General features: G+C 45.7%; 1 protein-coding gene across 4 annotated transcripts in view; it reads right to left on the bottom strand.

The window, feature by feature from the left end:
• Positions 1-25079, bottom strand: part of SNX29 (sorting nexin 29) — a 195765-nt gene that overhangs the window by 79867 nt on the left and 90819 nt on the right. For all 4 annotated transcript variants that reach the window (XM_053275828.1, XM_053275829.1, XM_053275832.1 and 1 more), the window contains exons 17-18: positions 13418-13473; positions 11340-11421 (exon numbers count right to left, since the gene is read on the bottom strand). In XM_053275828.1, the coding sequence (XP_053131803.1) occupies positions 11340-11421; positions 13418-13473 (138 nt within the window). The remainder of the gene's footprint in view (positions 1-11339; positions 11422-13417; positions 13474-25079) is intronic.

The following is a 25079-nucleotide window of genomic DNA, read 5'->3' as shown; positions in this document are numbered from 1 at the left end:
TAAAAGGGGCTTAGAAAAAGTCATGGAGGACACATCTATCAATGGCTAGGAGTCTGGTGGCTATAAGGCCACCTTCAGCCTCAGAGGCAAGATGCCTCTCAATTCCAGTTGCGGGGGGGACGACCCTCACCTGAGCCTGTGGGCTTCTCGGAAGCATCTGGTGAGCCACTGTGTGAAACAGGATGCTGGACTAGATGGCCTTGAGCCTGATCCAGCAGGGCTCTTCTTATGTTCTGTTGAAACGCCAACAAATTCAATTTTTTCAAGATGTTGTTTCTTTCTATAAATTTGGTCCAGGATTGTGCCAGAAGTGTCTCTTCTTGCTGAATTTTGTAAAGTAACTAACTGGACTCCTTGGTTGACATAAGAAGCAGCTGCCATGTCACGTAGTGGCATCTAATTTGTAAACATGCCCTGTTCATGGACGGATCATTGCTCGGGGACTTCTGAGAGATGTTTGTCAAATGTCAGTGCACTTTCCCCACCAAACAAATTGCCCTCCATTTATCTTAATGGCCATCCATCTCTCTGAAGTGTTAAACTCCAGCTGGCTAAGGATTTTTTAATCTCACAAGGAATCCAACTTGGAAAAGCCTTTACACCATTAATATATTAAATCTAGTTTTAGCAGAAGGTGCTCAACTGATCGTGGGAGTCTGGCGAATGTTGGCTGCTCAGCACATGTGGAGCTGGATTAGGCCTATGCTGAGCTCTTTCTTCCCTAGTGATCCTCTTGAAAAGGTTACCTTGTCCAATGGAAGATTGTCTAATCTGCTCCATCTGTGGCAATTTCTGTCCAGCCGTTATCTGAATAAATGTTTAATTTAGTTGCAAAGCATCTGGACAGCTTGTCACTAGCATTCAGGCAAGCTCATGAGTAGAAGTTAGCCTTATTTTATCATTTGGTTCTTTTCCTAATAATTGGCGGTGTTTTGACGCTCTTCATTTTGCTTCGTTAGACCTAAAAATACTTTTCTGGATCTATACCACAAGCTCAGAAACCAACCCAGTGGCTGGAGAACTGGTCTTGCAGTAGCGAGCATGAATGGTCTCCTTTGCTAAGCAGAGTTCACCTTGGCTTGCATTTGGATGGGTCACTACATGGGAGCACTGCCTGCTGTACGATCTTCCCCTTGGGGGATCGGGCCATAGCTCAGTGGCGGAGCATCTGCTTTGCTTGCAGAAGGTCCCGGGTTCACTCACCGGCAGCATCTCTGGGTAGGGCTGGGAGAGACTCCTGCCAGAAGCCCTGGAGAAGCCACTGCCAATCAGTGTAGACAGTCCTGATTCAGAGAAGCAGCTTCCTCGGCAAGTTACATGACTGATCTAAGAATAGCGGGTATAGGGAAGGCTGGGAAGACCCTTGTACTTAAAGAGGCTGGGAGGAGAAGGGAAGGGGGATCAAAGTCCGTCCTCCAGAATGTACCCTCCTGAGAAGCCTCTCCACAAGCTTGCCTTCTACCTTGAGGAGGGAACAGATCGTTCACAGAGTAGGCTTATGGCAACCCAGGAATTTCTGAAGCACAGTTCAGAGGAGTGAGTGAAGTCTGGACACCAAGCCCCAGTGAAGCTCTTCCCCAGTGAAATCCCAAGTGAGACTTGGAAGGAGCCCCGGTGAAGTTTCCACACTGACCAGAGGGTTGGACTAGAACAAGGATTCTCAATGTTGGGTCTCCAGATGTTATTGGACTTCAACTCGCATAATCCCCCTCCCCAGTGGCCTTCGGTTGGGGATTATGGGAGGTGATGTCCAATAACATCTGGGGACCCAACGTTGAGAATCCCTGCACTAGAAGACCTCCAGGTTTCTTCCAAGGAATTATAAAACCCTCTGGTTCTATAGGGATTCTGGGATTCCACAAGGATGTTGTAGAAGGTTGCTGCACTGACCAAAGGAATATAGGAAGCTGCCTTTTACTGAGTCAGACCCTTGGTCCATCTAGCTCAGTATTGCCGACTGGCAGTGGCTCTCCAAGGTTGCAGGAAGGAGTCTTCCCCAGATCTACTTGGAGATGCTGCCAGGGACTGAACCTGGGACCTTCTGCATCCTAACAGATGCTCTACCACTGAACAACAGTCCCATCACCTAAGGGAAATATCTTATAGCAGACCACACTGACATGTAGTCACCCATCTAAATGCATACCAAGGTGAGTCCCACTTAGCAAAGGGGACAATTCACACTCACTACTGCAGGACCAGCTCTCCACCTTCTACACCGGGGACTTGAACAGGGCTGCACCATTTCGGCTCTCCTGAAGATGTTGGACTACAACTCCCACCATCTCTGACTATTGGCCACTGTGGCTGGGAAACATGGGAGCTGTAGTCCAAAAACAAACAAACACTGGAAGGTCAAAGCTGTGCAGCTTTAGACTAGAAGATTTGCTTGCAGCTCAAAAATTCCATGAAACTGAGGTGCTTCGAAGCCATCCCAGTGAAGCAGTACTCACTGGGCTGAGCTATCACTCCCAACAACTGTTCTGATCCCTCTTTCTCTGCTTCGGAGTGCTTCAAAAATTTCTGATTTCTCTGACCAAAGTGCGGGTTCATGGTCCATTCCCCTCTCTATTTATTTTCTTGAAGGATTGGGGGGAGAGAGGGAGGGAGGGATGGTGGGGAGAGAGAGAGAGAGAGAGATTCAAACCAACAAAGAAATGTCTTACATCTGAAAACCTTTGCAATAAATTTTTAAAAGCATGCTTGGAAATTGCCCTTGAAGGGTGACAGCCTCTCCAATTAAGATGGGCTTAATGCATCTTTTCCCGAGACCATCTCTGCCCTCGCCTCCGACAGCTTCCCTGGGAAGGAGGAGCAAGTTCCTTTTGAAGAAAAGGAATGAGGTAAGTGCACGGAAAGAGCAGCGGAGGTTTCTGAGTTTCAGTAAAACAAATAGACTCTGGAAATGGAAAGCATCGCGGAGCAATCCGGAGCCAGGTCAGAGTGTCTGCCCATCGAGCTAATGTCTGCGAGGCTGCCAGTCCCAAGAGGGAGGGGAGAGACGCTCAGCTGGATTACAAACAGGTTGGAGCAGTTCCAGGTTATGCGCAAAAGTTCTGGGAACAAAGCAATAGATAACAAACACGGTCCCTGGGGAAATATAAACAGAGGAGGCCTAAGTAGGGTTGCCAGAGTCAGATGCATCAGTGTGATCTACACACTCGGCACAATGAAGTGGCAGGATTTTGGAGAGCTGCAATGCGTTCGGAAGCTGCCTTGTACGGAGTCAGACCCTTGGTCCATCTAGCTCAGGACTGTCTGCACAGACTGGCAGTGGCTTCTCCAAGGCGGCAGGCAGGAGTCTCTCTCAGCTGTAGTTGAAGATGCTGCCAGGGATTGAACCTGCAGTCTTTTGCGTGCAAAGCGGGTGTGCTCTACGGCTGAGCTGTGACCCCATCCTCTTTATAGGAAGCTGCCTTATACTGAGTCAGACCCTGGCCCAACCAGCTCAGGACTGTCGGACACTGTCTGGCAGCAGCTTCTCCAAGGATTCAGGCAGGAGTCCCTCCCAGCCCCACCTGGAGATGCTGCCAGGGAGGGAACCTGGGACCTTCTGCATGCAAGCAAGCAGGTGCTCTTCCACTGAGTTATTTATTTTTATTTTTATTTATTGTTAAATTTATATACCGCCTTTCATTAAAACAATCACAAGGCGGTTCACATCGAAAAAGTTAAAACAAGACTATAAAAATTACACAATTAAAATATCATGCTAAAATGTAAAAACAGATCTAATTTAAAAATCTTTAAAATACATACATAAAGTTATGGCCCCATCCCCTGATACGCAGATAGATGGAAATCTGCCTTATACCAAGTCAGACCACTGGTCCATCTGGCTCAGGGTTTCTGAACCTTGGGCCCCCAGATGTTGATGGACTGCAACTCCCATCCTCCCCAGCCATGTCCATTGTGGCTGGGGGTGATGGGAGTTGTAGTCCATCAACACCTGGGGGCCCAAGGTTCAGAAACCCTCATCTAGCTCATTACTGTTTACACTGACTGGCAGCATCTCTCCAAGTTTTCAGGCAGGAGTTCTGTAGGGAGTGAACAAGGCAGCAGTTTACAAAGGTCTCGCTGTTCGTCTTAATTCCGAGCATCTTAAGTCGGAGATGGTCTGTAATGCCGCCAAACTATTATTTCTAGTGAGAGCAAAATGGAAATTAGAAGACGTCCTGTTTGTGATATACTTATTTGTCTAGTTTAAGGAAGCGTTTCAGACCGTGCTTTTCGTCTGTACAGGAATAGTGCTCTCTCTCTCATTCATATATATATATTTGGGGCGGGGAGAATATCTTAGGTGCTATTAATATATCCCACTCCCTTTGGAAGACACCAGGGAGCAATTTGGACCAGAGACGGCTCTTCTCCCTCCCACACATAAGAGGGGCATATTTTTAGCTCCTCTCAGCGAACAATTACGCTTCTGTAGAGCAGAGGTGAAAAGAGTCCAGGATTTCCACACACAGAAGCCTTCCCGTTCATTTTTGTATTTCGAATCAGATGCCGATGCACGGAGCTATGTATATAATCACTCTCTGCACAAATAAATTAACTTTGGCGGGAGAAAGCATCGTGATGCAGAGAAGGATCCAGGGACAATGAGCTTACAAAAGGATGCCTCTAGGACTGCTCTCGTGACCGTTGAGAGGGTAGGACTTGAGGGTAGGACTTGAGGGTAGGACGAGAGGGTAGGACGAGAGGGTAGGACGAGAGGGTAGGACGAGAGGGTAGGACGAGAGGGTAGGACGAGAGGGTAGGACTCCGCTTTGGGAGCTGTGCGTGTTCCTAATTTCTGCTCGAGGGCGAGTTAAAAGCTAGGTCGCAGGAGGGGGGACTGATTCGCTGAAGTGAGACATAACAGGAAACCAGCAAGAGTCAAAGGGGTTTTCATATACCAAAATCTAGACCAGGAGTTACCAACCTAGGGGGCCTCCAGATGTTGCCAAACTACAACTCCCATCAGCCCCAGCTACCATATTTGTATAATTTATTGTGGCTAGGGATGGCAGGAGTTTTAGTTCGGCAACATCTGGAGGCCCCAGGTTGGGAACTCCTGGTCTGGATCTTGGGATCTATCCATCTCATAGATACAAGAAAAGGAAGAGGGCAAAGCTGGATGCAAAGAGGCAAAGGTACAGCAGTAGCAAAATAAGGCGGAAATCCCTTCTTGGATTTCGGAAATCCCTTCTTGGAATACTAAAATTGCTTCCTACAATTCAGACACAGAGTTAATTGCAGGTGGTTCCTTTCCTCTCTGCTTCTCTGCTGCAGCAGAGATTACCAAGCCAATCTAAGCTTCGACAACGATGCCATGGAATACCCAAAGGCCCGTGATAAATTAGTTTTCCTGCATTTCTCTCTGTATTAACAAGCCCCTGTTCTCTAGGAAAATAGACTTAAGAGGAGAATATGAAACAGCTCGTTCTAAACATGCATGACTTTGAGAGAAGGGGCGGGTGGGGGGACAATTTAGTACCTTCTACCTTTGAAACATTTACTACTTCCAGAAAAATATTCAAGTTTCTGACTAGCAGAAATAATGATCCCGCAGTAAAATGGTAGCAGAGATGGAGACTGTAAAAAGTGGCACACTCATTATTTGGAAATTACGGAAATAAAAGATGCTAGCGTTCCATAGAGACTTCAACACTAGGGACAACTAAAACACATTAAGCATTTTGACAAAACAGATGCATGATTTGATTTCAGAATTCTGCTGGGAGCAACTTGATTCCCCTTACCAGCTTGCTGTTTCTTTTACAGTAAAATTTGGCATAGAAAAAAGTACAGCACCAAAATTTCACAGCAATTTACAGATATATGGCAGAAAATGAAGGTGGTCTATAATAGGGGCTCTAACTTTAGGGGCCCCCTTATTTTATTGGACTACAGTTCCCTTCCTCTCCAGACACAATAGCCAAAGGCCACGTGGCCAGGGATAATGGGAATTATAGTCCTAACATCTGGGGACCCAAATTTGAGCACCCCTGGTCTACACAATTTGCCCTTACAGCAAGCAACAGACCACGTGGCTGGGGATGATGGGAATTGTAGTCCCAACATCTGGGGACCCAAATTTGAGCACCCTGGTCTAGGCAGTTTGCCCTTAAACCAGGGGTGGGGAACCTTGGCCCGATGGGAGTTGTAGTTCAAAAACAGCTGGAGGGCCAAGGTTCCCCACCCCTTCCTTAAACCAAGCAACAGACCATGAGGCCAGGAATGATGGGAATTGTAGTCCAAACATCCAGGGACCCAAATTTGAGCACCCTGGTCTAGGCAAACTACCTATCATCAATCACTACCTAATATTACAGCAAGATAAGATAGACTGTAACTACTCCCTCTTACAAACACTACGAAATATAGTAGTGCTGCCAGTCAGTGTGTAGACAATACTGAGCTAGATGGACCAAGGGTCTGACTCAGTCGAAGGCGGCTTCCTGTGTTCCTGGTATTCGTGCACGTGCATTTAAAGATATGTGCATTAGAGTCAAGAAGAATCCACCTGACAGCTCACGGGTTTTAACTTCTACAGACCTAGGGCAGGAGCCTGAAACCTGGGGGATGGCAAATATAGCAGCTCCACACCAACAACATCTTACACAGTCATTCCCAAAAGGCAAACATAAATAGGGCCAGTGATTTGTCAAGCACCAGAGAACTGGGATGGTGGAGCACAGGGACGGCAGTATTATTAAAAAGGCTGCTCTAGTGAAGTCATCTTTTGGTTTGGGGGCACAAATACTGTGCACTCCAAGAGTGGACATTCAAGGACTTCATTTACTTCTACAGAATTCTGGATGTCCACATAACTTAGGCACATAGGAAGTTGCCTCCTACTGAGTCAGACCATTGGTCTATCTAGCTCAGTATTGTCTACACAGACTGGCAGCGGCTTCTCCAAGGTTGCAGGCAGGAATCTCTCTCAGCCCTATCTTGGAGATGCTGCCAGGGAGGGAACTGGGAACCTTCAGCCCGCAAGCAGGCAGATGCTCTTCCCAGAGTGACCCCATCCCCTAAAGGGAATATCTTAGTGCTTACACATGTAAAGACTCTTGAGTAAACTTAGCAGTCATGGGATAAGGGGACAGGTTCATGTGTGGATTGGTAACTGGTTGAAGGACAGGAAACAGAGAGCAGGAATAAATGGACAGTTTTCACAATGGAGGGAATTGGGGTCTCCCAGGGATCAATACTGGGATGAGTGCTTATTAACCTGTTCATAAATGATCTAGAGTTTGGGGAAAGCAGCAAAGTGGCCAGATTTTCAGCTGACACTTAACTATTGGTCATGAAATCTAAAAGAGATTGCGAAGAGCTGCAAAAAGATCTCTCCAAGCTGGGGGAGTGGGTGACAAAATGGCAAATGTGTTTCAATATAAGCAAGTGTAAAGTGATGCATATTGGGGCAAAAAAAACCAACTTCACATATACGCTGATGGGATCTGAGCTGTCGGTGACTGGCCAGGAGAGAGAGCTTGGGGTCATGGTGGACAGCTCATTGAAAGTGTCATCTCAGTGCACGGCAGCTGTGGCGGGGAAAATAATTCCATGCTAGGAATAATTAGGAAGGGGACTGAAAATAAAAATGCTAATATTATAATGCCCTTATACAACTCTATGGTGTGGCCATAGCTGGTGTACTGTTCTGGTCATCATGTCTTAAAAAGGGCATTCTAGAACTGGATATTCTAGAAGGACATTCTAAATGGTGCAGAAGAAGGCAACCAAGATGATCAGGGGCCTGGAGCAGCTTCCTTATGAGGCTAGGCTACGGCGTCTGGGGCGCTTTACCTTGGAAAAGAGCCGATTAAGGGGAGACATGATCGAGGTGTATAAAGTTATGCATGGAGTAGAGAAGGTGGACAGAGAGAAATTTTTCTCCCTCTCTCACAACACTTGAACCAGGGGTCATCCCATGAAACTGAAGGTCGGGAAATGTAGCACTAACAAAAGGAAGGACTTTTTCACACCACACATAATTAATCTGTGGAATTCTTTGCCATGGGATGTGGTGATGGCCACCAGCTTGGATGGCTATAAAAGGGGCCTAGACAAATTGATGGAGGACAGGTCTATCAATGGCTACTAGTCTGTTGGCCACTTTCAGCCTCAGAGGCACAACGCCTCTCAATACCAGTTGCACGGGAGCAACAGCAGGAGGGAGGGCATGGCCTCAACTCCTGCCTGTGGCTTCCAGCGGCATCTGGTGGGCCACTGTGTGAAACAGGATGCTGGACTAGATGGGCCTCCTTGGGCCTGATCCAGCAGGGTTGTTCTTATGTACCCAGGTTTTCCTCCTGCCTTGCTTCCATAAAGTGAAAATTGGGAGCACACACAGCTTCCAACCCTGGGTACAACAGTTTTTGATTATGTGAATGACCTCTTGGTCTTTTTAAAAACTTTTAAACGCTTTTAACACACTCTGCAGGACAATAATCGCATGCAAACACACTGAAAGTTGGAAGTGTTTTAGTGTTCTTGCCTGTTTTCCATCTCTAGGGGTGTAGACCTTGTCCAAACTCACAATGAACTTCCATTCTCCCAGATGGTACCAGCCAGCACTCATACAGTACTACAAGTAACTTTTGCTAACATAAATTGCTTCAAATTTGGCCATAAGCCATGGGTTTCCCAATGACACTGTTAGTGGGTGGAAATCCCAGGGTCCTTATTAGTATATAGGTAAACGCAGATTCTATGATGTATCCATCTGGCTGTTTAGAATGAAAAATGGCTTCCAATTATCTTCTTCTATTGCTTCAAAGTGGCTGAAAATCACTCTGACTTCAATGGGCATTTCAAAGAGAGATTTTTCCCGTAGAAAAATCTATTTTCTGTTAAGCTAGATGCATGATGTCATTTAATTCGCTTAGCGTTATTCTAGTTTGTGTAATGAGATTGACTTTAAGGGCCATTTATTGCAAGGGAATCTTTTTGCACAATGCAGAAGAGAAAACGACGTGCAAAGGTGGAAATGATTCCCAAATAATACCCTTAAGTTATCAGAGAGAAAACCTCTGTCATTCATTTCAGCTACAATGCACATTAGAGGGAATGAATTTTAACATTTTGGGATGGAGTGATGCTGTAAACTTCCGCTCACCTAATCTCTTCAAATGGCTTGTCAGGAGAAACGTGTCAGATTGTTGTTGTTGTTTTCCTTCTAAATGAGGAAAGAACTGAACGGTCCTTATGTTGCATATCAACTTTCTCTGAGATGCTAAATGAGCAGTTAAGTGTGGGTTTATATATATATACATACACACACACACACACACACACACACACACAGTTGTACAAACTTCGAAATGAGTAACATAGAAAGCTGCCTTATACTGAGTCAGACCTTTGGTCCATCTAACTCAGTATTGCTTACACTGACTGGCAGTGGCACTCCAAGGCTGCAGGCAGGAGTCTTCCCCAGCCCTACCTGGAGATGCTGCCAGGGAAGAGGTGATAATGCAGAAAAAGCTGCCAGTCTAGGAGAGTAAACATTGCCAGTGTGGTGTAGTGGTTAGAGTGTTGGACTAGGACTGGGGAGACCTGAGTTCAAATCTCCATTCAGCCGTGCAGCTCACTCTGGGCCAGTCACGTATCTCCCAGCCTATCCTACCTCACAGGGTTGTTGTGAGGATAAACATAACCATGTACTCTGGGCTCCTTGGAGGAAGAGTGGGAGATGAATGAAGCAAATAAATAATCACTTATGAGCATTCGTCCCCTGAGATGGTATTGATGGCCCAAACTGGGCCTGGGCTCATGGACTCAGCCTTGGACTTTGCCTGACCTGACAAGCCCCCAGCTGCGTGCTGCAACATCAGAGCATTATCGGGGATGCCATCAGGAGGGGAGGGGAAGGCAGAGAGATGAAGAAGACATAAGTCCTGGGACAGTCCAAGAGACTGCGGTGGCTGAGGGCAGGCCGCCAAATGCCGCCGTGCCCAATGACTTTGATGGCGGCCAACCCCCTTTCCAAACCCATCCTTGCTTGCAGTAGCCTCCTCTTCTCTCCTCATGCGCCTTACACGCTTTTCAAGGTGAGGAGAGGCACTCCTTGCTGTGGCAGAAGAAGACCAAAATAGTAGTACTATTACTATTGGCGCCCTAGGTGCAATTCCAAAAGACCTTGAAGAGCACCTCAACTCCATAGGGGCCACAGAAATCACCATCAGCCAATTACAAAAAGCAGCTTTACTGGGAACAGCCTATATTTTGCGACGATATCTATAATAATAACAACAATACTGATAATAAAATTCAGCCACCCCAGGTCCCTGGAAGGACTCGATGTCTAGATAAAACAAACCAGTCAATAACACCATCTCACTGTGTAAACAAGAAATAATAAGCAGTTGAAACAGGAAAATAATAAAAAATACCACCATTACCACTAACACTGCCACCACCACTACTAATGCTACTAAACTCTACAGAACAGTACCGGACCACAATTACTATTATTATTTCTACAAATATTTATATACTGCACTCAACAAAAGTTCTCAAAGCAGTTGTCATAGAAAAAATAATAATAGTCAAAGATGGATTCCTGTCCCCAAACGCACAATCTGAAAAGCAATGGAAGGTAGATTCCAGCAACAACCACCAGAGGGATGCTGTGATGGGGATGGATAGGGCCAGTTGCTCTCCCCCTGCTAAATATAAGAGAATCACCACTTTGAAAAGTGCCTCTTTCCTAAGTTAACAAGGGTAACAATCGTCCAAGCACTGGTTCCATCCCAGATAAACTACTGTAATGGATGGGCACAGTCAATCCATACTCTGTCCTCAGCATTTTATCAAAGGTTCGGGTCTTACCTGGCGTCGGGATCCCACACAACCAATCACTCTCCCCTCCTCCTGTCTTAATCTTTGCAAATACACAATCGCCCATCAGGAGCATGCACAGATCCCCTGCCTGGCTGGGCCTTCCTCTGACCTTGCTTACAACAACAATCTATACACTGCTTTTCGACAAACGTTTCCAAAGCAGTTTACATAGAGAAATAATAAATTGATCAAGAAAGATGCCTCCCTGTCCCCAAAGGGCTCCCAGTCTAAAAATAAACATTAAGACAGACACCAGCAACAGCCACTGGAGGGGTGCTGTGCTGGGGCTGGAGAGGGCCAGTTGCTCCCCCCCCCCCCCCCGCTAAACAGGGTTGTGAGAACAGCCCTTGAGTCTCTTTCATGTAATGGCAAGTCCTGCTTTGGAGCCCCATGTGCAACAACACACTGGAACGGCCCAAAGGTTTGTACATTATTCAAGAAATGCAGGTGGTCTTTAGAGTCCAGCTAACCCAAAATAAGTCTTGAAGGCTGCATACACTTACTTGATAAACATGGAATGCATTTGCCGCTTTTCCACGGAGAAAGACTGAGGGGATCCAGACATTTATGAGAGCTCGATTTGATCTGAGTTAAAAGAAGAAGGAGAAGAAGAGACACATACTTAAAACATTCAGCTTTCTAGGAAAGGGAAAAGGTGCCGTTGAGTCGGTGTCGACTCCTGGCGCCCACAGAGCCCTGTGGTTGTTTTGGTAGGATACAGGAGGGGTTTGCTATTGCCTCCTCCCGCACAGTGTGAGATGATGCCTTTCAGCATCTTCCTATATCTCTGCTTCCCAATATAGTACCAGCGGGGATTCGAACCGGCAACCTTCTGCTTGTTAGTCAAGCATTTCCCCGCTGTGCCACTTAAGGGGACTCATCTTTCCAGTACAGAATACCAAATAACTGCAATCCTGTGTGCAGGTACAAGAAATACATCCCATGGGATACAAGCATATCGGAAACAGGAAATGGGATATATACATGTAGAACTAGGAACAGAGGAAGCTGCCATATACCGAGTCAGGCCATTGGTCCATGGAGCTCAGTACTCTCTACACTGGCAGGCAGCAGCTCTCAGTTTCAGGCAGGCAACACACGCTGCCTGAAATGAGAAGGGGGGAGCTCGCTTGGGCTATCTCGAGCCCCCTTTGTGTGTGATGTCAAGCTCCTGCCTTCCCCACAGCCCAGCCGCCCTTCCCCAGCAAGGCCGTGTGCACAACCTTCATGGTTTTTTGAGTGTCCCGTGATTTTTTTTTTAATGCTATTCTTTTAACTGTCCAACTTTTGAGGCAAATATTTTTGCCATGGCTTAGCAAATAAACCGACTGAAATTGAAGAGTATGTTTACTGCGGTCACAGACCAGATTAACAAACAATAACAATTAATAACATTAATAAGAAAAGTCAAAAATGTCAAAAGTTTACAAAATCACAAACGGTTCAAATTACTAATACAGTCTTTACGGAGCTTCGATGCCACAAAACAAAACGTTGCCACATTATCTGAAATTACAGGTTTAAAGTTGGCCAGCATAATTTCCAAATAAAATTGGTCTGAGTGACCAGGATAAGTGGCTAAAATAGGAGCAATAAATTTGGTGCGAGCGTCCTTATAAAACTGGCAATAAAGAATAACATGGGTGATAGACTCTATATCCCCTGAGCCACAGGGACAACAGCGCTGATCATAAGGAAGTCATTTGAATTTACCATCAAGTACTGCCGAAGGGAGAACGTTCAATCGCACGAGGGTCAGAAATCTTTTTGGTGCCAAGATCTGGTCTAAATATTCAGCTGGTTTATAGTTAAAAGTCTGAGAACCTAAGTAAATTCCCTTGGGTAACCGTGCGGACTCCTCCTGCAAATCTATATCTCGGAGCCGTTGCTTCACAAAGCAAAGCGCTTGTTCTAATCCTCGCCCGATAAGATCTTCTTGAGACGTGCCCAAGTCATGCAATTTTAATTTCAGAGCTGATTTCCATTTGGAAACGAAACTGTCTGATAACACTAAAGGGGCAAGACCAGCCAGAAAGAAGACCAGGCTTAACCAAAATTTAATCGATTGAAATGGAACATTCTGAGATTCTCTGAGAAGTTACTCTGTGCAGCAGTAGTCATTGATCCCCATGCTTCTTTCACTCCAGCTTGCATACAAACATGCACTAGAGTTATGAAAACAATGCAGATTTGGCGGGCTGTTTCATTAATTTATTAATTACTAATTATAATTTTATTATTATTATATAATGAAAATCTAATATTGAAAATGGCAGATCTGATTGGGTGCCCCCCCCCAATTCTCTTGAAGCTCTAACAGTCAACATGGTGCAGTGGTTAGAGTGATAGGCTAGGACCAGGGAGACCCGAGTTCAAATCCCTGTTCAGCCATGGAACTTACTGGGTAATTCTGCGCCAACCACATCTCTTTCAGACTAACCTACCTCACACACTTGACATGAGAATAAACATAAATATGAACACTGCTCTGGGCTCCTTGCAGAAAGGGCAGGATAAATGTAAAAACAAACACAACAGAACGTTTCCTGCCAGCCAGGTTAAAAACTTTCTACCAACTTACATTTCAAAATCCGACAAACTCTGGTCTTCCGATGTTTGGCTCAGATCTCCAGGGACCTTGAAAGAACAGAAAACCAAAGTTAGGTTTGGAAAATGTGCTTGTTTAGTTTTCTACAATAAGTCTGATTAGCCACTCTTGTGGAAACACTATCGGGAATTCCCGGTGGCCGTTAGAAGCCTTACCGATGGGCCAATTCAGAATTCTTGAATGGAGGGAGCAGAATCTTTTCTACCCCACCGCCCAATTATTCTCCTGAAATGCTTGTAATTAAGAGAACATCTTCTTGGCCATGAGCCCCAGAGCCCATTGAGATCATCCACAGAGGTCAGTCTGCTGCTGTCACCAGCCCATCAAGTGGCCACACAGGGACCGGCCTTCTCTGTTGCTTCCTCAAGTCTCTGGAATGCATTCCCTGTTGAGATAAGAGCCTGCCCATTTTTTTAAGAGTCCTTGAGGACTTATCTTTTCACCCAAGCGTCTAAATTTAATTGTGGTTTTAAATTGTTTTAAGGTTTTTACTTTTGTGTTTTATTTTATGTTTTTGCAAATGGCCCAGAGATGGAAGCGTGGAACAGTATACAAATCTGATCGATAAATAAAACTGCTGACCCCATTTCAGATTGGACTCTGGCCTATGCATACGAATATGATGAATATTTATATACTGCTTTTCAACCAAAGTTCCCAAAGCGGTTTCTATAGATATAAAAAATAAAATAAAATGGTTCCCTGTCTCCAAAGGGCACGCCATCTAAAAAAGAAACCGAAGACAGACACCAGCAACAGCCACTGGAGGGATGCTGTGCTGGGGATAGATAGGGACAGTTGCTCTTTTCCCCTGCTCCCCCTATGACTGTGTACACAACAATAAAAACTGGATGACTGTTGGAAGTGAAGGACTTTGCACTGTCTCATGTCTCAGTGACAGAGGGGACAGACTAGTGAGTCAGAGGGCTAGAGAGGTCAAGACATTTGTCATCCCTTCTCTACCGCTCTGACACTATCCCTTTGGTATGCAGACTGCTACTCTCAGGGACTTACTTACTTCCAGCCACTTCCTCCTTCGTCCCCTTCCCTTCCTTCTCCCTTACAACATGCAAGCTTCTCTCTCCCTGCACCATGTGTGCAGAGATGCATCCACGTGCATCCAGCTAGCTAGCCAGATTAGAGATCCTATCTCTCCACTTTCCTATCTAGAATGGAGTTCACCAATAAAGACTCCTTATATTGATTTGAAATTATGAACTGGCTCCAAGTTATTTTGCTCTCAGCAGACACGCATGCCTGGGCAGACTCCACTGTGTTGTGCCTCTGTGCACTCTGCTATATTAGAAGAGTATCTCTTACCAGAGAGAATTCCCAACATGATGATCGTTGATCTGGTCAATCTATCTCTCTATCACAACAATAAATTTGTCAGTCTCTTCAAGTCACTGCAAAATTTAGTCTGTCGCAACAAAAACCAACACATACAGCTCCCCCTCTGGATTTTCTAGCCATTACTGATAGCATCCTTTTATCTTTTATTTGCAGAATGTGATTGTTGTAACGTACAGGATGGCTGAAACAATAAGCCAGTCATTAGGAGCTATTAATTACACACACAAAGATAATGTCAAAATACTGTGCTGGAATGTCAAACGTGCCACACGTCCAAGTACTGGATTCATTTCAGATAGTCGCAGAAAGCAACTTGTTTGAGATGGAAATTGTTTCAGAATGCAGCACAGAGTACAGTCTCTTTTAAAGAAAAATACACAAGTATACATCAAACATCTCTAACGGGAATGGGACCACGGTCTTAAGCAAATGCAGGTCTCTTTGATCCAAGAAGGTTTACACACGAGTTCAAGAAGAAAAGGCCATGTATGCAAAGATCCCCAAGAGGCTTCCGGAATAGCGAGACCTTTGAAACAGGGAGTCTGCAAATAAGCGACTGGAGGGAAACTTGAATAGAAGGTTTAGAGTTGGGTTAGCAAGAAAGGAATTTTTCAGTTTCATTAAACTGGCAAGAAAGTAAAATCTTAACCCACTCTTGGCTACTCCTTCAACGACCAGGACTAAGCAAGGCTGATTTTAGCTTGCATTTTGTTCCCCAACAGCTTTGGCAAGAGTTACTTCCAGAGGTCAGAATTCTTGGCTCCATACATGGGGTACCCGAACTAAAGCTTTGAGACACTGCACTTAGGAACATAGGAAGCTGCCTCATACCAAACATTGGTACAACTGGCTCAGGGCTGCTCAACTTCAGCCCTCCTGCAGATATTGGCTTGCGGTTCCCATAATCCCTGGCTATTTGCCACTGTGGCTGGGGATTATGGGAGCTGTAATTCAAAAACAGCTGGGGGGCCTAAACTGAGCAGGCTCTGATCTAGCTTGACACAATCTACACTGATTGGCAGCAGCTTTTCCAAGGAGTCTCTCTCATCCCTATCTTGGAGAGACTAGGAAGGGAACTTGGAACCGTCTGCATGCAAGCAGGCAGGTGCTTTTCCCAGAGCAGCCCCATCCCCTAAGGAGAATATCTTACAGTGTTCACACATGTCGTTTCCCTTTCAAATACAAACCATGATGGACCCTGCTTAGCAAAGGGGACAATTCATGCTTGCTACTGCAAAGCCAGCTCTGTGTCTGTGTGCCTGATGAGACATTACCACCACTCTCCAAATAGACTTTCTTGCTAACACAAGACCAGCTCTCCACCCTTAGCTACAGCTCCCAAAACTATATGGGCGCCTAATCCTCTCCTGTGCAAAGAAAGCTAGAGGAGGAAATGCACAAAACAGCCACCAAGCTCCTCTGGTGAGCACTCTTTCTAACTCCCATTTTTTTAAAAAAAGTGTTGTACCAATAGCCTTGTACTGAGTCAGACCCTTGGTCCATCTAGCTCATTATTGTCTACACAGACTGGCAGCGGCTCTCCAAGGTTTCAGGCAGGAGTCTCTCCCAGCCCTACCTGGAGATGCTGCCAGGAAGTGAGCCCAGAACCTCCTGCAAGCAAGCAAATGCTCTTCCACTGAGCTACGGCCCCATCCCCTGAGGGGCATATCTTACAGCGCTCACATGTAGTCACCCATCCAAATGCAAACAACTATGACGACTACTACTACAGGTTGAGTATCCCTTATCTGAACTGCTTGGGAGCAGAAGTGTTCCGGATTTCGGACTCTTCCGGATTTTGGAATATTTGCATACTGTAATGAGCTATCTTGGGCATGGGATCCAAGTCTAAACATGAAAGGTTACTGTACACTGTATTTTATTTTTTCAGGTTTTATTTAAAGTATAAAAACAAATAAGCATCGAATTTACAATAACTAGAGATAGCTGTAAATGTAATGAAAACGTAAAGCCCATCACACATTTGGTTTCCGGATTTTGGAGCATTCCGGACTTCGGATGTCCGGATTAGGAATACTCAACCTGTACTACTACAAATTTTATATACTGCTCTTCAACCAAACTTCTCACAGCAGTTTACATACAAAAATAAATAATACATAAATAAGGTGGCTCCCTGTCCCCACAGAGCTCACAATCCAAAAAGAAACATAAAGCAGATATACCAACAACAGCCACTGGAGAGATGCTGTGTTGGGGTTGGATAGGGCCAGTTGCTCTCCCCCTGCTAAATATAACAGAATCACTACCTAAAAAGGTGTCTTTTGCTCAGTTAAACAAAGGTGAACCCAGCTTAGCAAAGAGAACAATGCTCTCTTCCCGAAACCAGCTCTTTTTTCAAAGCTTGCTTTGACATATTTATCCACTCAAGCTTTCAACTAGATTTTATAGAATTGTGGCTTTTAAAACTGTTTTCAGTGTTCCAATGCCTGTTTTAATTTCTTCGAGGTCTGCTGTAAACTGCCCAGAGATGCGGGTTTGGGGATACAAATAAACTAAAATTAAAAGGTGGAAAACCCGTCCTGCAGCACCCGGAATTGTGTCCGATTATCCTTCCTTTTTTTTTTTTTTTTTAAAGGCAGTGGGGGGAGAATTATAAACACCACCACTGATTAAAAACTCACAATGCCCTACCAAGTCAGCACCGATTCAACCACATTTTAGGCATCAGCATCCTCAGTACCAGGCGACCTTTAAATCTGTGTCCTTCCTTCCCAATGTAGTATCCTCTGTTGTAATTATGCCCCTATTATCTGTGCCATCAAACTTGCTGATTATTTTACCTCAAGGAGTTTCCGGTTAGGGAGCTGAAAGCATTATTCATGAAGCCTCTAACCTTTGCCAGAGACATTTAGGTAATCATGACTGGTGCTAATGCGCTTCCAAGAGGGCAATCTTCCTCGGCATATTGTCCAATAATGTCTCCCTTCCTGCCCTGCCCTGCCTCTTGACTAACCCACAGTGAGGCAAAGGGACAGCAGAGGAAAACATACTGCATTTACCCCAACAGAAGACAACTCTGAGTTTAAGATGACCCCCCTTTAAAAATACAGGCTATATCTGTATTTACCCAAAAGAGCAGGGGCGTAGCAAGGATGGAGTGGACCCAGAGACAAGATTTTAAAATGCCCCTCTCCCACTTACTGAAGCTCAGTTCATGAAGCTCGCGCGCTCTCTCTCGCTCTCTCTCGTGTGCCACAATAGAGCATCATCCTAAATTATTTTTTAAAAGATTTTGTAAATTGTGGACGATGCAAGTCATTTAATGGTACTCGAGAAAGACCTGCTGTTCTGGTAGCTCCAGGTCTTAACAGTCACATCAGTTTTGGAGGATGAATACAACTGAAGGAAGCCCGGGCGGGGGCGTGGCTGGGGGAGTCAGTCATGTGACTTGCCTCTGGGGGGGCCCCCAAGGCAGTGCACCCCCAGACAACTGTCTCCCCTTGCCCTATTCTAGTTACGCCCCTACAAAAGAGGACTCTGAATTTAAGGCAACTCTACAATTTCTCACATCAAACTTGGGGGTAAAAAACCTAGTCTTTGATTCAGGTAAACAGGGTAATGGGGGGGGGGGTCAGGAACAACTCTGGAACAACTAGTCTGGGGGAGCAAAGTGGTGACAAAGAACGTTATTAGAGGGGCAGAGATTTTGCTATACATTGAAGAGGCAAGGTAGTTAATGCTGTTAGTTAATTTACCCTTCTTAATGAAACTCACTTGACGACACTTCCAAACCTATTCAGAAAATGGGCCAGATTCATCTTAAAAAATAGTAAGTTTCTTCTCACGACTGAGAATCAGTTAGGAGAAGCTGAGAGGAGAGGAGAGCTGGTCTTGTGGTAGCAAGCATGACTTGTCCCCTTAGCTAAGCAGGGTCCACCCTGGTTGCATTTGAATGGGAAACTAGAAGTGTGAGCACTACAAGAGATTGTAGTCCTACCTAAATAGCCCGCGTCGTCTGGGAGACTGGGAGGTCTCCTGACCCAGCAGCTGCAGCCCTGAGAAGCTCAGATCGACTACCTGGGCAAAAAGTGAGATGAGACAGAAAAGGAGACTATTCTACTGCACATTTTGACCATGTGCTGCATCAGGGCTTTGAAAACAGCCGCCTGGAGCGACAGCCATAGAACCCTGACAGCAGTGCGGCCAGAGAAAGAAGCCTTTCTGCTGTCCAAATGGGGCATTGTGGGATATGGGAGGACTTCCTCCTCCTGATCCCTCCTCGGGCGACCGCCACAGCGCCACTTATGTGGGCTTCCTGGCCAGGAAGGAAGCCAAGGGATAGGCCCAGCTCCTGGGAGGCTGGAGGAGTCTCCTCCCTCCCTAGCTTCACTGGCTTCTGCTGCTTGTTCTGGAGTGGAGGGGGGCGTGAATGAGGCTTCTTTAAAGTTTGAGCATAATGAATTCAAGCGACAGGGCCAAATTATACCGTGACTGTACTGTCTTGACACTTTGCTGTAAAATTCCAATCTGGTGGATGGAGCAGAAGCAGGAGTGGGAAATATTTTGCAGCCGGTGCCCAGAACCCCTTGGAGACGCCCCTGAATGGGATGGGGCTAATGTGCCTGTCGGAAAAATAAGACTTGTATAGTCCATTCATGTTGTTACCTCCCTTCTCAGTTAGTGCTTCAGTCAACGCCTCGCTGGCAGCATATGTAATTTCAGCACTTAGCGGAACAAATTGCTCAAAAATACACAATTCCTAAGGACACTTTAGTGTTTAAAAGTAGCCTGAATTTTAACACATTTAAGTGTGTGTGCGGGGAGGGGGTCCTACTTCTAGCAGATAACTCTGCTTTCAACAATCAGCAAGAGATCAGCAAGCTAACGCTTTAAGTGCCAATGAAAACGCAAGTGTTAGAACCCAGCTGACCTCCCATATCAAACAGCTAGCAGGCCCTCCCAACACTTCACAAATGAATGCAGGGACATGCTTACGTGAGCACACACACACACACAGACACGCGCGCACACACACATTTCTGCATTTACTTCACTGGTGCGGTCTATTCAAAGACTAGTTGTATGGTTTATTCAACTATGGTTTGCGTTTGTATGGTTTGCCTCCGAAGTCCAACAAACTTGAGCATTTTACAGCTTTTTATTTGGTAATTGATCAGTTCAATTTGTTAAAACCATTATTAATGCCTTTCCTCTAGCATAGGGGTTCCCAAGAGAGAGTACCAGTACACCTCGGGGTACTCGAAGGGCTCCCAGGGGGTACTCAGAGCCCTCCTGCCTCCCCACATGGTAATCACTCTTTCGGTTCCCCATCTGAGGATTGCCAGCTTGAAGCCGATGAATCCTCAGCTAAGTGAATGAATGAATGAATGAAATGTCTGCTGCAGAAGGGAAAGGAGGAGGGTTATACTCTCCTCCTCTGCTTCTGATTGGCTGGCCATGTGCTGAAGCTCAGAGTGCCCCTCCCCTCAGCCTGACTGACAGGCATCAGAAAATTAGCACCAAGAACTCCCATTGAAATTAATTTGAGAAGTAATCTTGTCCAAATAATTTCAATACTGCTCCTTATGCATAACTTAACGTGACTGTGAGTCAGTGATTGGAGTAGCCCCGTTCCCTACCTGTAGGACTTAAATTTGTATTCTTATGGAGAGAGAGAGAGAATATATCAAATGTTAGGGGACGAGTTACTGCACTGGCGTACATCATAAATGGCAGCATTCATGATAAACGCAACCTGGATCCAAAACTATGTTTACGGTTTTAATGCCAACTGAATCCTCTGCACCAGTTTTTAAAAGGAGAAAAGGGCAAAATATAGAATTGGGTAATATCTGCTTCGAAGAGTAAGATATCGGAACCAAGTCTGGTACTCTGGTTCAAGGCAACATTCTGCGCTTCAAGGTCAAACCCTGTACTTTCTATTTTTAAGGGCCAAGAAAGCTACCAAAAGAATCAAAACTATAAAGAGGTATTGGAAGATGGAACCCAACCCCAGCACAACATCTCTGCTGTGGCTGTTGCTGGTGTCTAGTATATATTTCTTTTAGATTATGAGCCCTTTGGGGACAGGGAACCATCTGGTTTGTTCTTTGTTTTTCTATGCAAACTACTTTAGAATTGCTTGGTTGAGAAGTGGTATATAAATATTGTTGTGGGTAGTAGTAGTAGTCATAGTAGTTGTAACTCTGTGTTTGGCTAGTATCATAGGTTTTCATTCATTTACTTATGCTGACTTTAAACTTGTGTGTTTCAAAACAATGCAGCTTTTTATGTTTCATTTTATCATGCTGCCTCTCTTTGGTTTTTCACTGTAGTAAGCCACACTGGACAAATATTTTGGATGTAGACGCCCTTTCCGCTCAAAGCGCCAGTTTGAGAAGAGCCTTTGCAGAGAGAGAAGCTCTGCTAGCGAGCTCCTCTTTCCTGTAGAAATGGTGGGATCGGGCAGCTGGGAGGGCGGTTCGGCGGCGGCGTCCAAGGCGGCAGGGGCCGAAGGCATTACTAGCGCCCGTTTTTCAACGGGCTAAAATTCACTTGTGTGTTCAATATTTACAGACCCAGCACAGTTTGAAAGCTGGAGAGAAGTTTTCTTTGTTTTTTTAAGATTGAGTAGTTTCACTTGTTGCTCTTTTAAAAAGGGTCACACTTTGCATTTCTCTACTCCCCCCCCGCCCCCCACTTCCAAACCATGTATATTTTAAACTGACTATATTGATGTTTAGGGTTTATTATTCAGCCTCTCTCTCCAAAAGTAGGAAACTTTTAAAAATACATTTGAAGACAGGGTTATCTGATGACTAGAAGGAACAAAATTGTCAAGTGCACTCTTTCTGCCAGAGACATTGGTGCTTGTCAACGAAAGACAGTCTGTGGGCGGATAAAAATGGGAGAGGTCATAGCTCTGGGTTGGACACATGATTGGAGTGTGGAACGAGAGCAAGGTCCCAATTGCTGGCATCTACCTGTAAACAAATGAAGGTTTCTTGAGCTTTGAGACTTGTTGTCAGTCAGCAGAAACAATACTGGCATAGATGCATCAATGTTCTGACTCAGAGTAAGTCAGAACCTCTTTATATCCTCTAGCATACTGATGCCAATTTTTTTTTTAATGGGATAGAAATGGAAAAGAAATATTGACTCATTGCAAGACCCAGAGGCTAGAGGTGGCCACATAAAAATGAAAGAATATAAGAACAGCCCTGATGGATCAGGCACAAGGCCCATCTAGTCCAGCATCCTGTATCACACAGTGGCCCACCAGGTGCCTCTGGGAAGCCCACAAGCAAGAGGCAAGGGCATGCCCTCCCTCTTGCAACTGGGATTCAGAGGCATCTTGCTTCTGAGGTTGGAGATGGCCCACAGCCACCAGACTAGTACATTGATAGCCCTGTCTAAGCCCCTTTTAAAGCCACCCAAGCTGATGGCCATCACCACATCCCATGGCAAAGAATTCCATAGATTAATTATGGGCTGTGTGAAAAGGTACTTCCTCTTGTTGGTCCTAAATTTCCTGACCTTCCGTTTCATGGGATGACCCCTGGTCCTAGTGTTGTGAGAGAGGGAGAAAAATTTCTCTCTGTCCACCCTCTCTACTCCATGCATAATGTTATACACCTCGATCATGTCTTCCTTTAGTCGCCTCTTTCCCAAGGTAAAGAGCCGCCGATGCCGTAGCCTTGCCTCATAAGGAAGGTGCTCCAGGCCCCTGATCATCTTGGTTGCCCTCTTCTGCACCTTTTAGATTGTCCTTCTGGAATATCCAGTTCTAGAATGTCCTTAACACATGGTGACCAGAACAGTACTCCAGATATGGCTGCACCATAGAGTTGTATAAGGGCATTATAATATTAGCATTTTTAATTTCAATAGTCCACCATTGACCCTAAGTGGGTGGCTTCTGGATAACTGTTAATTGGGCCTCTGTGAAGCTTTGGCTAAAGCTGAATATTCTCCACAGTCCCCAACACTAGGCTGAGATGAACTTTCTCAACACGCTGCCCTACATGTGTGGGTTGGGGGGGCTCCTTTAAGGGAAAGGGGGCCCTCATGAACCCCTGCACCACTGTGGAAGACATGCACAGAATGCTGGGAAGTGTTGCCCTTCTCAGTACTTTCCTCCTAGAGCTCTTTCTCCTCTCTCTTAAACGGCCCTCCCGGCACAATGAAAAGCACAGGACAGGACAGAGGTCAGCAGCACAGAGGGAAATGACTCTCAGACTGAAGATTTTTTTGCCAAAGTGGCCGCCGCTTGAAAAATAGCGAAGATCACTGAAATAGAACATGAAAGCCTTGCTGGATCAAGCCCATCTGATCTTGTTGGATCAGCACCCTGTTTCCCACAGTGGTTCCCCAGGTGCCGCTGGCAGGCCAATAAGTAAGAGATGAAGGCATGCCTTCTCTCCTGCCATGGCTCCCCTGAAACTTTGACAGTCAGTAGACTGATTGCGGATAATAGACCAAAACAATGTAAACAGTGGAGCACAGGAACATAGGAAGCTGCCTCCTACCAAGTCAGACCCTTGGTCCATCTAGCTCAGTATTGTCTTCACAGACTGGCAGCAGATTCTCCAAGGTTGCAGGCAGGAGTCTCTCTCAGCTCTACTTGGAGATGCTGCCAGGGATTGAATCTGGGACCTTCTGCATGCAATCAGATGCTCTGCCACTGAGTTACAGCCCCATCCACCCGCAAACACGGAATGCTTTATGTCATCCTTGCTGCAGTAGAAGCTATATAAGCGAACCAGTATTTTTTATAGAAGCTTCTTCTCTTTATAGAAGCTTCTTCTCTTGAGATCCTTTCCTTGATTAACTACAAAACCGTAAGTGCAAAAGCTTTGTAAGGAATGTGTACCCACTTAGCAGGGTCAGCTTTGGACTGGAACCTTCCACACTATAGCGTCCTGATATAGTTTACAGCCAGCCTAAATCCTGGGGTGCAAAAGGCCATCTAACCAGAGGTAATCCAGGACACTCCGCAATATAATATCACCTCTCCACCCTTCACAATGTGCTCTCCAAGTACATACGCTTTCCTTTATTGGATAGCAACATCACTAACGGGTCCTCCAGCGGGGTAAATACAAGTGGGATGACTTACTGTTCCCCTTCGGCAACTTGGCCTTTGTCTCAAGGAAAGTGCATAGTCAGCCTTTCAAGACTGCTGCAGTAGTTCTAATGCTTTGAAAGGATGCTTAGGAGAAATGAGAGAGAAAGAGAGACTCTTTGTTCGCACTGAGGGTTTGTGTATCATTGGGTTTAAGTGGCGCAGCGGGCAAATGCTCGACTAACAAGCAGAAGGTTGCCGCTTCGAATCCCCGCTGGGATGTTTCCCAGACTATGGAAAACACCTATATCGAGCAGCAGCGATATAGGAAGATGCTGAAAGGCATCCTCTCACACTGTGCAGGAGGAGGCAATGGTCAACCCCTCTTGTACTCTACCAAAGAAAAACCACAGGGCTTTGTGGGTGCCAGGAGTTGAAATTGACTGGATGGCACACTTTTGCTTAGATGGTGCGGCCCCAAAGCACATGATACAGCAACCTTGTTGAAGTTACATAGATCTGGGTCTGGTTAGTGCTCGGATGGGAAGGAGGGGGGAAGCCTTAATGCAGTTAACAGACAAGCAGCTGGCTGGCACTAATGGAACACAGTGGCAAAAGGGAAGGGGGGCTAGAACAAAAGGGGCAGGTTATTTCCTAGCTTGAAGAACACTCCCTCAAGACAGTCACAACCCTTTCTGCTTCTGAGTGGGAAAGTTGTGTAAAATTCTCTCTTCCCCACCCCACCGCCAGCCATTTTATGGGGTTTTGTGTGTGTGTCTCAAGGGGAAGAGGAATTTGAAAAGGAGTCGGGACCGAGCACTAGGGCCCCTCCCCTACAAAAACACCTAGAAGGGAGAGGGGGGGAAGTTGCATATAAAGTCAGACCCCAGTTAGGCAGGGTCTCTGTCTTTGTTGCTAATGTTTGTGTTTTCTTCGTGCTCAGCCATAGGCTCAGGAAATGGTTGCACACCAGGGATGTCCTGCTGGTCCAATCTTGTTCATTTACCCAGATGGAATCGGCATACTTTGAAAGCCTGCGATCCAGCAAGTCCGGTATATTCAGTGGTTGGACGGGAGACTGCCGACCAGCCCCAGAAGCACGACCTCAAGTCCCAAGAAGAAAGGTGGAATCTAAATGGAAGAAGTGATAATGCGATGCAAGAAAACTCTCTCGTGCTGTCGCCAGAAGTGGCCGTGGCTCTCCTCTTGGTAGACGTCCCGCTTATTTCTGTTCATCACCCCTAGCAACAGCTT

This window comes from Hemicordylus capensis, chromosome 13 (genome assembly GCF_027244095.1).
Source record: "Hemicordylus capensis ecotype Gifberg chromosome 13, rHemCap1.1.pri, whole genome shotgun sequence".
Classification (NCBI taxonomy): domain Eukaryota; kingdom Metazoa; phylum Chordata; class Lepidosauria; order Squamata; family Cordylidae; genus Hemicordylus; species Hemicordylus capensis.
The sequence above is the reverse complement of the archived record's forward strand: the minus strand, read 5'-3'. Positions and strand labels throughout refer to the sequence as shown.